Raw genomic sequence first — 12,351 nt, 5'->3', positions numbered from 1 at the left:
GCTTGTTTAATCACCCTTTCAAATAAAAAATGCATAATTTATGTTTTTAAAATGTAATCCACAGTTTTGTCCACTTGAATGACATTTGAACCAACAGTGCAACGGTTCATTTGTTTACAACTGACACCGACAGCGACGGCTTGTGGCTGTTTGTTTGTTTTTTCTTCTAGTTTTTCTATCCCACGAAGATTCTATTTTAATCTTTTTACTCGTTTGTTGTAATTGTTGTGTGAGCATTATATATTTAAGCGTCGTTAAACCATTTTCACTAATGTGCTATCCTTGCTCCAGAAGCATGTAATGAGTGATTCCGATGAAACAGACGTGCTACTGCTTATACCGCCCGATTTCTTCAACTGTGAGTCTCCCGCCGTACTCACGCCCCGAACACCAGCCAGCTGCTCCTTCAACGGTGAGGATTGTATGTCCTATGCATCATTTGCTCAACGGAGCAACGTAAAATCGATGGCAGGGATAGGAAATTACGCTATGGTCGGTTGTACGGCCGCCGAACGTACCGAGCATTATGTGGCGTCCACGCCATTCAAGCACCACCCGCACAAGGAACCCATTAAGGAGCAGTATCTGCTGCATGAAATCGATCGATTTCTGCAGGATGATGATCCGCAAAGGTCACAGCAGCGCCAACACAGTCGAGCAAACCAAAACAACCGTCTCACCCAAAGTCCGGACGGTTCGTTGATCGATGTGGACAGTCTTTCGGTGCAAGACTACCCTTCGTTAACGAGAAACGATTTCAATGGTCTTACAAAACCGGTTTCATCTTGTGGTCCCGTACCTCAGAAACCACCACGGAACGTACACGGTGGTGGAATGGTAACAAAACCTTCCAGTAAAAACGGCCATCTACTCAATCTTAGCGATATTTGGCAATCGAACGGTACCAACGGACAGCCGGAATATTCAAAAGTACTGCAAGAGGAGCGCCTTCGGAGACAACACTGCGAGCGCAACATTCAATCACTGCACGTGAAGCTGCTCGAGTATGAGGAGAAAATCTCGGTAGCTCTCTCGGTGGACAAAGAGAAGGTGTCCATCATTGCCAATTTGGAGCAGGAAACGGCCCGGTTAACGGGTAAGCTGCGAGAGATGGAACATAAGCACGTCGAAACGCACGAAAAGCTAATGGCCGAGAATTTGGAGATTAAGAACAAGAATCTCTTCCTCGAGAAGGAACTGGCCGACACGCTGAACCTGGTACGAAAGCTGGAAGATAAAAAAGATAATCTAGAAGCGAAGATAGAGCATCTCGCTACCGCCAACCGTGACGTGAACGATGTACACCGGCAACAGATGGAAGATCTTCAAATACGGCTGGCAAACAGCCGTGACAGCGAACGCCAGCTAAGGGAACAGTTGGGCAAACAGCGGAAAGCGAATGAACAGCTCGCAACCGACCTGCAAACGGAAAAACAAAAGGTCGCTGATGGCGTACGATTAAGGGCAGATTTTTGTGCACTAAAGACAAAAACGGACTCGCTGGGGAAACGGTTTGCGGAGGTTACACGCGAGAACGAAAGTTTGCAGGAACAAACGAAATACATGAAGGAACAGATTGCAATCCACCAGGAAGAATCGGTATGGAGATTTCTTAATAATAAGCAGATCATTTAGATTAATTAATGACTTTTATTTCCCTCACTTCTTTGTAGAAAAAGCTACTTAAAGAGTTAGAAATTCAACGACTTTCGCTTAAAAAATACTACCAATCCCAGCTCGAAGACGTCGTGTCGGACAAGCTTAAAGAGTTCCAGAAGCAGCTCGCCACCGTCGAGGAAGAGCTGAAAGAGGAGGCCAAAAAAAGGGAACGAACCTTAACCGAGCGAGCAAAGCGACAGATCGAGTTGATAGATCAAAAGCGCGAGCAAGAGATGCAACTTCTCACTGAGCGATACAACGAACAAGAATCGCTGTACCGGCTGCAGCTTACCAATTCGGCCAAACGGATACACGAGCTAGAAGATAAGCTACGCACGATACACAGCCGACGGGCGGACATAGCCGAACAGTTGCATTCGATCATGGAAAATCAATGGAAGCAAGCTCTGGATGTGCTGATGAGCCCGGGACAGCAAGCCGGTACAAACAATGTTTCCCAGCAATCGGAGGCTAAATTTAATCCTCTCACGCTCGAACACATCGACAAGGACCGTCTCGATGGTGTACGTTCGCTAAAAAACTCTCTTCTAACCGATGAAAACGATTCGTTTCGTACACCGGGACGCAGAAAATCGTCCGAATCGAACGGGAATCCTAGCTTCCCGAAGGAATTGCTTCACAACTACATCGAACTGTTACTACAGAAATCTCCAAACGATCTCAAACGGCTAGAGGAGGTGCTTTCGAGCTGTCGGAAACAATCGGAAAAGGATACGACGGTACGCAACGCTGGCAATGAAACGAATCCGGGCAAGTTGGGTAGTGGAAAATCGGCTTCCGCCACCGCCCTGAATCAGCTTGGACTGGCGGGGAAATCTTCCAACAAAACACCCCGACCGTGGAAATGAGACTGAATATGGGATAGTTGAGAGGGAAAAGCAGTTTGTGAATGTGTGCCTTTTATAATTGAAATCTCATAACTTGTACGTTTCTCGGTTGTAGGACAAATTTACTTAATTCTAAGCACAATCCATTCGTCTCGCTGAGATGAAGCTATTGCAATAATAAACGAAATTTTAACCTACACGAACGTGAGCTTGCTATCCTTTACTCGAGAGGATTTTTGAACGAATATGGTCCTAAAAACCTAATTAAAAAGGAAACAGAAGTTCGTCAAACTTCCTTGCAACGTGCGAACTGAACACATAGTAGTATTTTTCACTTTTGACTCTGTTTTATTCGATTACTATACGCAATACAGATCATGTTTGTTAATATATACCATAATAGTAGTAATTTACTATAATATTTGCCTTATTTTTCGTTTATAGTTTAATAGTTTCCATTAATTTAAACTTTCGCATTTTGGTGAGTGGCAGTGCAACACACATTAGTTTTTGTTTGCACTTTTTGTTCCTAGAAATATCGTTCAACGACTGCGGGCACACGCCTTCCACGCAGTCCTAGGAGTAACCGAAAGTGGGAAAAATTAACTTTTTCTTTACACGAATATTGTTGGTTAGTTTTTTTTTTTGTTTTATGTAATGGGTATCTTTCCGTTCTCCGGGCGAACAGTGCTTTGTATAGCGTATGTATGTATATATCATACAGATCGATGATAAGCGGTGATCAGTACAAGGGGAGTGAAACGGTAATCGCAAACCTAAAAGCTGACTCATCGACGGTTGAATGCAGGTTTACAGTTGGGGAACGCAGAAAACGGATCTGAAGTCCCTGAAATATGGCTTTGCACAAGTTGTTCAACAACGTTCGTTTGTGGGCCGAACTATCTATCTTAACTTTAGTTTTGGAATGCTGTGCGTCAACTTGGAACCTTCGTAAACCATGTTTTTCAACGTATTTGGGCGCATCTTTACATTCCAGCCGGCCTCGTACGAATAAAGGTAGAAAGATGAGCCAGCATAGGAGGAGCAACGGCAGTAATTAACAATTTAAAAAATACACACACCAACGCCACCCGCGATCACCCTAAACCCTACTTACGGTGGTACGCCTATTCCAACGAGTTGAGCGTCAGCAGCTGTTTGAGTACTTTCGTCTGGGACGTTTCGCGGATTTCTCCCGCCAAAAACATCTCGTCCACGACCGTGTACACCTTGTAGAAGTTGAACACCAAATCGAGCTCGCACACGTTGTGGAAGTACTCGTTCAGCACCTCGACAAAGTTGTGGATCGCCTCCAGGTAGCACAGGTTGTTGTCGTTCACATCGACGCAGATGCAAAAGTACAGCCCGGCGTACCGGCGGTACACGATCTTAAAGTTCCGGAACTCGACAAAGTTTGTGTGTTTGGCGTCGCGCACCGTCACCACGGCGTGCACCTCCTCGATCAGCTTCTGCTTTTCGTCATCGTCGAAGTTCATGTACCATTTGGCGAGCCGCGTCTTGCCGGCACGGTTCTGTATCAGTATGAAGCGAATCTGGAAACGTAACGTGGGTGGAAATAGAACGGAAGTTTGTTATCGGAGTTTTGGCACTTGTGGAAGGGAAGACTACACTGCGGGTTGGAGGATGTGTGTAGAGGCAAATATTTTGCTGATGATGAGATGGAACCCATGGTCCATCCGTGTCTTACCATCGTGAATGTTTACGACCGGGTTGGAATGTACCGGAGAGAGCACACGTCGTACTGGCTGGCGGGTTGGATGGAAAGAAGGATTCCCTAAATAACTGGAAACCCTTGCGAAGGGTTTTCTTTTGTTATTTACGCAAAAATATAGGGGTGTCTTATGATGTGATGTGAGATTGATTATCAATTTTTTCGCTTCTTCAGCAACGTCAAGTGAATCTTGACAGCTCGCAAGTTGCTTAAGATGGTTGTACACGGTGACCGTTTCCATTGCAATGCAAAGTTGAAAGTTCGTAAATACAAATTTCACCAGAGGGGTGGGGAGGGAAGGACTCTCGAGACTTTATTCCGAATCTAAGTAAATTATATTTTAAATTACTTTTAAAAAAATATTATTTTACATAATAAAAATACATCGCCCGTCTCCATGCACCTTCATCATGTATGTTTGATGACGTTCAAAAAGCCTCTGCCGAAAAAGCCTTTCACCATTTCAAAACATTAGATTTTAACTACACGAAAAGCTCCACATTCCTATTCTAAATGTTCAACAAACTCCCTCATTTATAAAAACTCATTTTATATTAATTTCCTTCATTCTACATACAACAATATCTCATAATTGCCATTTTCGGGCAAAAAATCCCTCTTTTTTTAAACCGCCCCTGACATTTAAATTCAGTCACGAGAACTGTCATAACAATCCGTAGCAACGTAAATAACATCGGAATAGCAGAGCAGTGTGAAGGAATTTGTGATTTTTTAGAGAAATCTGTGCTTTCTTTCGTCCGCTGCTCAAATGAAATAGTACCGCGTGTGAGGAAAGTCTAATCATCGCTATAGTCGGGTCGAGCAAAAAGGGTCAATATGCTTTCTTCGTCGTTACGCACGGCTGGTAGGCTGATGCTTCCCACCCGGACCTATTCAAATGTGGCCACCGCTAGCTCGGCCAAACTGCAGGAGCAGGCACTGGAGGAAAAGTGCATCCTGGTGAATGAACGCGATCAGTACACCGGAAGTGCATCGAAGCGGGACTGCCATCGGGTAGATCCCGAGGGTAACATTCGCCTGCACCGAGCGTTCAGTGTGTTCCTGTTCAACAGTGCCGGAGACATGCTGTTACAGCGCAGATCTGTGGAAAAGGTACGTTTAGCATTTGGTGGCATACGCACACACGATCGCACGCGCGTCACACTTTCTCCTTGTGCCGATTTCACAAGCCCGTCTTGCGCCCGTCTGGGTGTGTTCCGATCTGCGGATTGCGCGCTCCGTTTCCTGCTGCTTTCCTTACGTCACAGTGGCAGGCGGCAAAGCACGCATGAATAATTCAGGCGCTTCCGAAACGATCATTTTTCTTAGCAGCAGATGATGATCGCTTGTTTTTTACATTTCCATAACAACGGTTTTCGGTGGTGTGAACGCTGACCGGAAAGATAACGTTTCCCGACTGCTATACGAATGCTTGCTGCAGCCATCCACTGTACGACATCGAGGGTGAGCGGGAAGAGCTAAATGCCCTTGGCATTCGACGTGCCGCCCAACGGAGATTAAACTACGAGCTTGGCATCCCGATGGCACAGGTAAAAGGGTCACCAAAGGTCACCATTAACATGCTTTACTAAGCTGGTTGCACTCGTCCACAGGCACGGCCGGAAAACTTCCACTACATTACCCGCATTCACTACGCCGATAGGGGCGATGGAACGTGGGGAGAACACGAAATCGACTACATTCTATTCCTACAGAAAGACGTCGACCTAAAGCCAAACGACAGTGAGGTAAGCGAGGTGCGATACATCCCGCGTGATGGACTGGACAAAACGATCGCTAGTCTCGGTGCACCGCTAACGCCCTGGTTCCGGTTGATCTTGCAACACCGGCTACAGCTTTGGTGGGATAATTTGCATCAATTGAAGCACTACCAAAATCACAGCGAGATCGAACGATTCTAGATAGGAAAAAAGGGACCAACAAAACCAAAAGATGGGCATTGCTAATATGGTAAACGAGCATCACAAATAGTGAAAGGATTTCAGTAAGCTAACATGTTTTCGGGGTGCAGGGTATATTTATGGTCGGTAATGGTAAGGATGTTTTAAATGAAAATATTTTTGTTATTAACTTTTTGTTCCAACTGGACGGAACTCGAATATATTTTGAATTTATTTTTCTACTATAAATCATTATTCTTGACCAAAGAGTTATTTAATGATATCCGAATATAGGTGGTTTCCGGAGTCTGTGCTTAATTTCGGGCCATCTCAATCCTGAATCCTGTCTTTAAGATCATCGTTCCAAGATACTCTTCTCCAGATTTTCGTCAGATACATATTTGATTTGTCTACAGATTTTGTCGGAAGCCACCAAGCTGGATTTTGTTGGAGGCAAATCGACCACCAACCAACTCTTTACTCTGCGCCAGATCCTCTCGAAATGTCGGGAGTACCAGATCGCTACGCATCACCTGTTCATTAACTACAAGGTGGCCCTACGATACCATGAATGGACCAAAATATGGCACATCCTGAGTGAGATTGTCGAACACGCTGTCGGGATCGTCCGAAATTCACCGGATTCTGAGGAAAAGCGACTCGATCTCTTCAATTCCTTGGCTTCGTTGATGACATCGCGAGGCGTACACTAAACTGGAACGCGAGGGAAAAAGAAGATGGTATCTTACAGATTTCTCATGGAAAAAAAAATGCTTCAAATTTCTAGAACCTATTACCGGCGTAACAACATCTGTTGACGATCTAAAAAAGCTTAAAATGGAGTAGCTTAGCAGCACCGCAGCAGTCGCACAAGCATGAATGTATTTTTTTGAAGAAAAATTATGAATCACTTGTTTATCAGCAAGGAAGCAACAAGCAAAACAAGAGCATCTCATTAGTCGCATTAGCCGTTCCACTATCGAAGCCGCCGCGCATAGCCCAACGGGCAGCCCGATCAGTCCAATCCCCTCTACAGCGTAAAACGTGCAATGGGAAAAACGACTTCGGCCCGAGTGCGCGCTTCGTCTTGAGGTCTTAGCTCTCTTGCTCTTTCGGGCTGTGCTGTCGTAGAAGGGGGTGACCCTACGCACGCAACAGAAACCACCCCAGTTGCGTACAAACATTCGCTCGAAACGGACCAACAAGAGATCGACCTGCGTCGGTTCGTTGGCTTCCTGCGAACGCCTTTTTGCGTGCTGTGTCCCCGGTTGGCGTGAAATTAAACGTGTTTGACGCGCAGGTCACGCATGTGAGTTTTGTGCATTATATCGTGCGGGGCGCATTGGAAAGAAAAATCCCACCCATACACTACCCCAATTTATTCGTGTAACGTTGTGGATTTCTCTGATAAAGTGCGTGCCACAACTGGTGTGCTTGTTTGATGCAAATTGGGTGTATGATTGGCAAAACCGATGAGTTGTAGTGCTTTTGTGATATAAAATCGGAGAAGAAAAACAGTGAATTTGGTGGCCTCGCGAAAACAAGGAACCTAAGAACCGACCACACAGAGGGTCCCTTCTTGAGGTAAAGCTGCCAAAAAAAAAACCGTAACACCAAAACCGGTTCCTAGCTGGTGCAGAAATTGCAGTGACTGGCGCAAAGCGACGACCGGCAAAAGCAACGGTGTCGAAATACACTGGTCGAAAAGGAAAGTTTTGTCAACACGACCACCCCTCCAAAGAGGGTATCCTTCGCCCAAAGGGAGAGAGGTCTCGTATGCATCGGTTTTGAGTGTGGTAAGTAGAACACACGCACGTACAGCACAATGTGCGTCCAGAATACGAGAGCATAAAACATGGCGGCAGTCTGCTTTGTGGTGGTTTTTATTTATATTCTTCGCCACAATTGAGCTGTTAGCTGTTGCTGGGAGGGCAACCAGTCTCGACGAAAGGGAGGTAACTCGTACGATCGATATTGCAGATTTTTTTTTTTGTTTTTTTATGCTCCCGAGCACCTATATGCACCGGGCGAATGACGTATTGCGGGTGCTGCGCTGCTTTCCGATGGCATAAACTAGTGATGGGAAAGTTTCATTTTTTTCGGAACGAAACGGCACTAGTTTATTTTCAGAAATAAACTTAACGAACCTGCCAGGATATTTAAACCTACTTCAACAAAAAATGAAAAAAGTCACAGTTTCTGTGTATGCACGAGTTGTCAGTCTACCCAGCAATATCATTGATCGAGGAGCTTCCTTCCATAATATCCCCACGGACAGGGAAAATTTTAAACTATACTACTCTTAAAAAATCTCATAATTTCGATTCGTACATATGTAGCTTGTGTATGTGCGCCAGGTTCTTAAAAAGGCGATCTCTAAACTAGAAAATTTAATACCATTCACGAAAACCTGAAATTTTTATTTTGAAATCTCCTCACACAGTGCTCATTTACGAGAGGGAGAACGGCCCGGAAGAGATTCACCTGAGTTTACAAAACCCATGTAGAGAAAGCATTAACACTGCTTTGCTGCTTTGAGCGTTACTTTTGTTGTAACATAATGGAACATTTATGAAGGAAAAAGGGAATTAGAGTGCACGTTTTAACATTCTAATGAACAGCAAAATGTAGGTGCGAAAACCTTACTTTATGATTTTGTTTGAACCTGGGATCGTTCCATTAAAAGAATACAATAGGTTCGGAACGAAATTCTCATCACTAGTTTCAACGGTTGCTGGTCAGCTGCGGCCATCGAGCCCCCGATACGATAGAAAGCGAGCGCCTGTTCAATCCGGATGATTTGTGATGTTTTGTTTGCTCGTTACTTTTACTTTTCTTATCCATTCAGGCCACGTGAGACAACCCTCCCGGGGCGGTGCATCATTGATGGGGTGGGATATGTTATTGCTTGTGTGTTATTTGTTTTTAACACCTCTCGAATAGTCTGCACGGTGTGTTAGGAGTGGATCGGCAAAAAAAAAGTCGGTCAAAACAGTTTTCGAAGCTTTCCATTCCATTGCTACTTTGATCTATGTGCACAGGAGAAAGGCTAATTGGGTGCAATTTTCTAACAAATTTGATGCATCATCTCAAGATGGCTTTTGTGCACGAATGTGCTCGCAAAGGTTATCACGATTCTTGTATCGTATTTTACTCGCAAAAAAGATTCCCATATGGGTTTGCATGTTACACCAACTTGCTTTCAATTTCAGTCTAATCACGATCATAAACATTCATGTCAACCGCGTTGCAACGAGTGAGCCTCGTGCGCTGAAATCGATATTAGCTTTTCGCAATAAAATCGCTACACTTTTATGGGTTCCATTTTGCATAGGGTCTATAAGATCATTGAGGAACAGTTATGCCTGCATTTGTTAGGGGTGCAAATTTTTCCTGCTCATCTACCCCATTTTCTCATTTACAGGAAGAAAAAAGATGGCGATATTGTCTCCAAAACTTCTCCTAAACGTTCTGAGTTGATTTTTGTAGGGACGATTGTGAGGGTTTTTCTCGAAGGTTCAATTCAAAAGTATCCTTTACATCACGACGCTTCCATTCCCCTTTAGCTAGCCTCGATTTTACCTTAGTAGAGTTAATCTGTTCCTAAGAAGCCGTCTGGCATTTAGCCACAACACAATTGCACGACCGCGAAAGAATCCACCTAGTATAGCTACTGCACTGCAAACGAAGTCGAGCCCAAATTCAACCCCAACTTGCTCCACAACATGAACGGAAAGCTTTGTATGCAGCTATTCTTTGAGCTCTTTCCTGTGCAACGAACGGTTGTTGAAAGTGGATCCATGTTGATATCGTAAAACCCGTCACCCTGGTTGGCTGACTCGAGAAGAAATAGGAAAGGCGCTGTTAATGTAGCAGCAGCAAAAAAAACCTCTCGGTTGCAAGAATACATAAAGGTTGGGATTGTCAGAAACTTGTTTGCCGCAGACAGAACAAGTTCATCGACAAACCGAGAACCTGATGTTGGTAAATGAAACAGTTGGCTGTAAGACGACAGACTGACTGGTGAATGGTCTTTGTATGGTTTTACGAAATTCATTTTCTTCTCGTACTGCGCCGTCATTGACACTTATCTACAACAGTAATCGACATTTGTGTTAAAGACACAAATATTCAAAACGCATTTCTTCGATCGAAGGTAAGAACTTAACCTTCTTTTAGCTCTAAAATTGAACAATACTTCAATGCGTGCTAAAGTTAATTAAAATAAGAGATTGGTTCGTGTGATAACGTTGGTACGTGATATGCGTTTTGACGCGGTTGGAATAAGGGCTGCATGGCTCCATTTCTTTGATTGTACTACGTGAACCCTTCAAATGGGTCAAGTGCAGTACGTACTGGGCCTAAATCATCCAGATGGAAATAATTTTCAACACGATTTCTCTGCGTGTTGCAGGTAATTGTGAAGGCTCTCTCTCTCTCCACTAATATCAAACGATGGCGCCGAGAAGTAGACTCCCGTGAGGGAGTAAGAGAGACCCAACCATATCTCAAAAAGTGAAGATATCATCCACAAAGTCTTTCCAGGTCTAGGTATTAGTTCTAGTTCTCATTTCACTGCGGCTTATCTCTATAAGTTCTCTCTACCCAGTGGTGTATTTAGCCCATCGGAGGCGCTAAGCGGAAAAAAAGTTGGGGTCCCTATGACATTGAATCTACTGACAGGGGGGGAAAAGATCTCTTTGTGGATTTGAGGTCACTCGCTTGCCGTTAAACCCGCCATTGCGTCTGCATAAGCTTATCAAGTAAAGTACGCTGGACGATGAAGTTTTTATACATAAGTTAAAAAGAGTCTGTGGTGTAAAAAACTGATATAGCGGTAAAAGCTGAAGATTCTGAAACTCGTATTTGGCTTTGAGACTGCACAGACAGAGTCCAGATCCAGATAACGCGAATTACTCCAGACAATCCGAGTAAATGATGGATATTTCTGGAAGAAGACCTAGACCTAGATGGTCGGTAGAAAATTGCCCAGAACCTCGAATGACTTCGGAATTCTTCTTCTTGGCTTTACGATCGACTAGGATACGCCGGCCTTCGAATAGCTTACTAGTCTTACTTGATAACTAAATAGTTGGATAGGCCGACAGCACGTCTGAAGAATGATCCGGTGTGGGATTTGAACCCCGATCCTGTCATGTGAAGACTGATCTCGACGCCTTTCATTTGAACTTAAAACAAGACACAGCAGAGTCTACGTCCCAAAATAGGCAGAATAAACATTTTCTACCCGGTCAATGTTACGGTCATTGAACGGTTTCGTCGTCTTTACTGGTCTTGCCTTACATGGAGTATCGTTCAAGAGGAATCGTCCTACCACCGTTCAACCTGGTCAGCTGCGTCACTAGTGCGTAGGCATCAATCTTCGTTCATGCCGTTTCTTTAGAAATTCAACAAAAACACTCGCACAGCATTTAACTTGCCTGTGTTTATGTTATGTTTGTAAAAGCTAAGCAATAAACCAATCTTGAATTGAACAACCCGTTTTGTACAATCAAGCCGAGGGTGGTGGGTGCAGCATATTACGTTCCCCAATGTTGTGTTGCTTCTTGAACGAAAACATTGAGCCGGTTTCTCTCTTCCGAGCTTGCTCCATTTCCCGAAAGGAAAGGCCCGTTTTTGGTGAAATGCCACAATATTTATTTGCAAACAAACTGAATGGGCGCAACGTTTGAAGCAATGAAATCCACCAACGTACGTACACATCACGCTCACGCCCTGTGTGCAAGTTGGTGACCGGTATGGTCTATTCGTTTGTAGCTCAGTGGGCCACAAACAGTCACGCCACCAACGGTTCATACTTTCCAGCGGCAGATCTTGTTGCAGCATTTTCATGCTTCCTACGTAGATAATCCAGTCGTCTCCAGACGGCGTACTTCCTACTGCTAGCGGTCGACGGTGGCCCTGTAGCCCTGTGGCAAGAGAAAGGCATCCAGTAAAGGAGGTCATTTCTGGATGCACACAAAACAACGTTGCATCGATTGGTTTGGTAGCTACATTTTCCTGGACGAGAATTTTCCTACTCCCTCTCCGTCATTTTGTCCATTTCTGGGATGCATTTTGTGTTATTGCTGGAAAGTGGAACAGCTGTACAGTAAAATGAGGTTTATTGCCTCACCAAACAGGTAGGATAAGTTGTATCTCCTGATGGTACCCAATAAATCGATAAAGAAAGTGTATTAATAGTAGCTTC

The 12,351-nt window shown here is 44.3% G+C and overlaps 6 protein-coding genes across 8 annotated transcripts in view; 3 read left to right on the top strand and 3 right to left on the bottom strand.

Moving 5' to 3' along the window:
• The window catches only part of LOC126559365 (AP-2 complex subunit sigma), a 576,875-nt gene extending 572,653 nt beyond the window's left edge, over positions 1-4,222 (bottom strand). For both annotated transcript variants that reach the window (XM_050215512.1, XM_050215513.1), the window contains exons 1-2: positions 4,216-4,222; positions 3,625-4,060 (exon numbers count right to left, since the gene is read on the bottom strand). In XM_050215512.1, the coding sequence (XP_050071469.1) occupies positions 3,635-4,060; positions 4,216-4,218 (429 nt within the window). In that variant the 5' untranslated portion in view covers positions 4,219-4,222 and the 3' untranslated portion in view covers positions 3,625-3,634. The remainder of the gene's footprint in view (positions 1-3,624; positions 4,061-4,215) is intronic.
• The window catches only part of LOC126557240 (nicastrin), a 380,964-nt gene that overhangs the window by 89,381 nt on the left and 279,232 nt on the right, over positions 1-12,351 (top strand). The window lies entirely within an intron of this gene.
• Positions 1-12,351, bottom strand: part of LOC126556571 (eIF-2-alpha kinase activator GCN1) — a 112,211-nt gene that overhangs the window by 10,069 nt on the left and 89,791 nt on the right. The window lies entirely within an intron of this gene.
• LOC126557054 (nuclear pore complex protein Nup107) overlaps positions 1-12,351 on the bottom strand; it is a 408,812-nt gene that overhangs the window by 352,220 nt on the left and 44,241 nt on the right. The gene's annotated exons all lie outside the window — the stretch shown is intronic.
• Positions 267-2,528, top strand: LOC126557246 (trichohyalin). Its single transcript, XM_050212953.1, has 2 exons — positions 267-1,599; positions 1,674-2,528. The coding sequence occupies exons 1-2, from the start codon at positions 301-303 to the stop codon at positions 2,526-2,528; spliced, it is 2,154 nt and encodes a 717-aa protein (XP_050068910.1). The 5' UTR covers positions 267-300.
• LOC126558904 (isopentenyl-diphosphate Delta-isomerase 1) lies at positions 5,070-6,161 on the top strand. The gene is made up of 3 exons (XM_050214989.1): positions 5,070-5,352; positions 5,643-5,789; positions 5,853-6,161. The coding sequence occupies exons 1-3, from the start codon at positions 5,077-5,079 to the stop codon at positions 6,159-6,161; spliced, it is 732 nt and encodes a 243-aa protein (XP_050070946.1). The 5' UTR covers positions 5,070-5,076.

The sequence above is a fragment of the Anopheles maculipalpis genome, chromosome 2RL, assembly GCF_943734695.1.
Source record: "Anopheles maculipalpis chromosome 2RL, idAnoMacuDA_375_x, whole genome shotgun sequence".
In the NCBI taxonomy this organism is placed as follows: domain Eukaryota; kingdom Metazoa; phylum Arthropoda; class Insecta; order Diptera; family Culicidae; genus Anopheles; species Anopheles maculipalpis.
This window is presented reverse-complemented; position numbering and strand designations above follow the sequence as displayed.

Excerpts from the sequence above, each read along its gene's own strand:
- LOC126557246 (XM_050212953.1), top strand. The coding sequence starts at position 301 with ATGAGTGATTCCGATGAAACAGACGTGCTACTGCTTATACCGCCCGAT. Across the intron at positions 1,600-1,673 it reads CAATCCACCAGGAAGAATCG|AAAAAGCTACTTAAAGAGTT; the intron begins GTATGGAGATTT and ends ACTTCTTTGTAG.
- LOC126558904 (XM_050214989.1), top strand. The coding sequence starts at position 5,077 with ATGCTTTCTTCGTCGTTACGCACGGCTGGTAGGCTGATGCTTCCCACC. Across the intron at positions 5,353-5,642 it reads AGCGCAGATCTGTGGAAAAG|ATAACGTTTCCCGACTGCTA; the intron begins GTACGTTTAGCA and ends CTGACCGGAAAG. Across the intron at positions 5,790-5,852 it reads TTGGCATCCCGATGGCACAG|GCACGGCCGGAAAACTTCCA; the intron begins GTAAAAGGGTCA and ends ACTCGTCCACAG.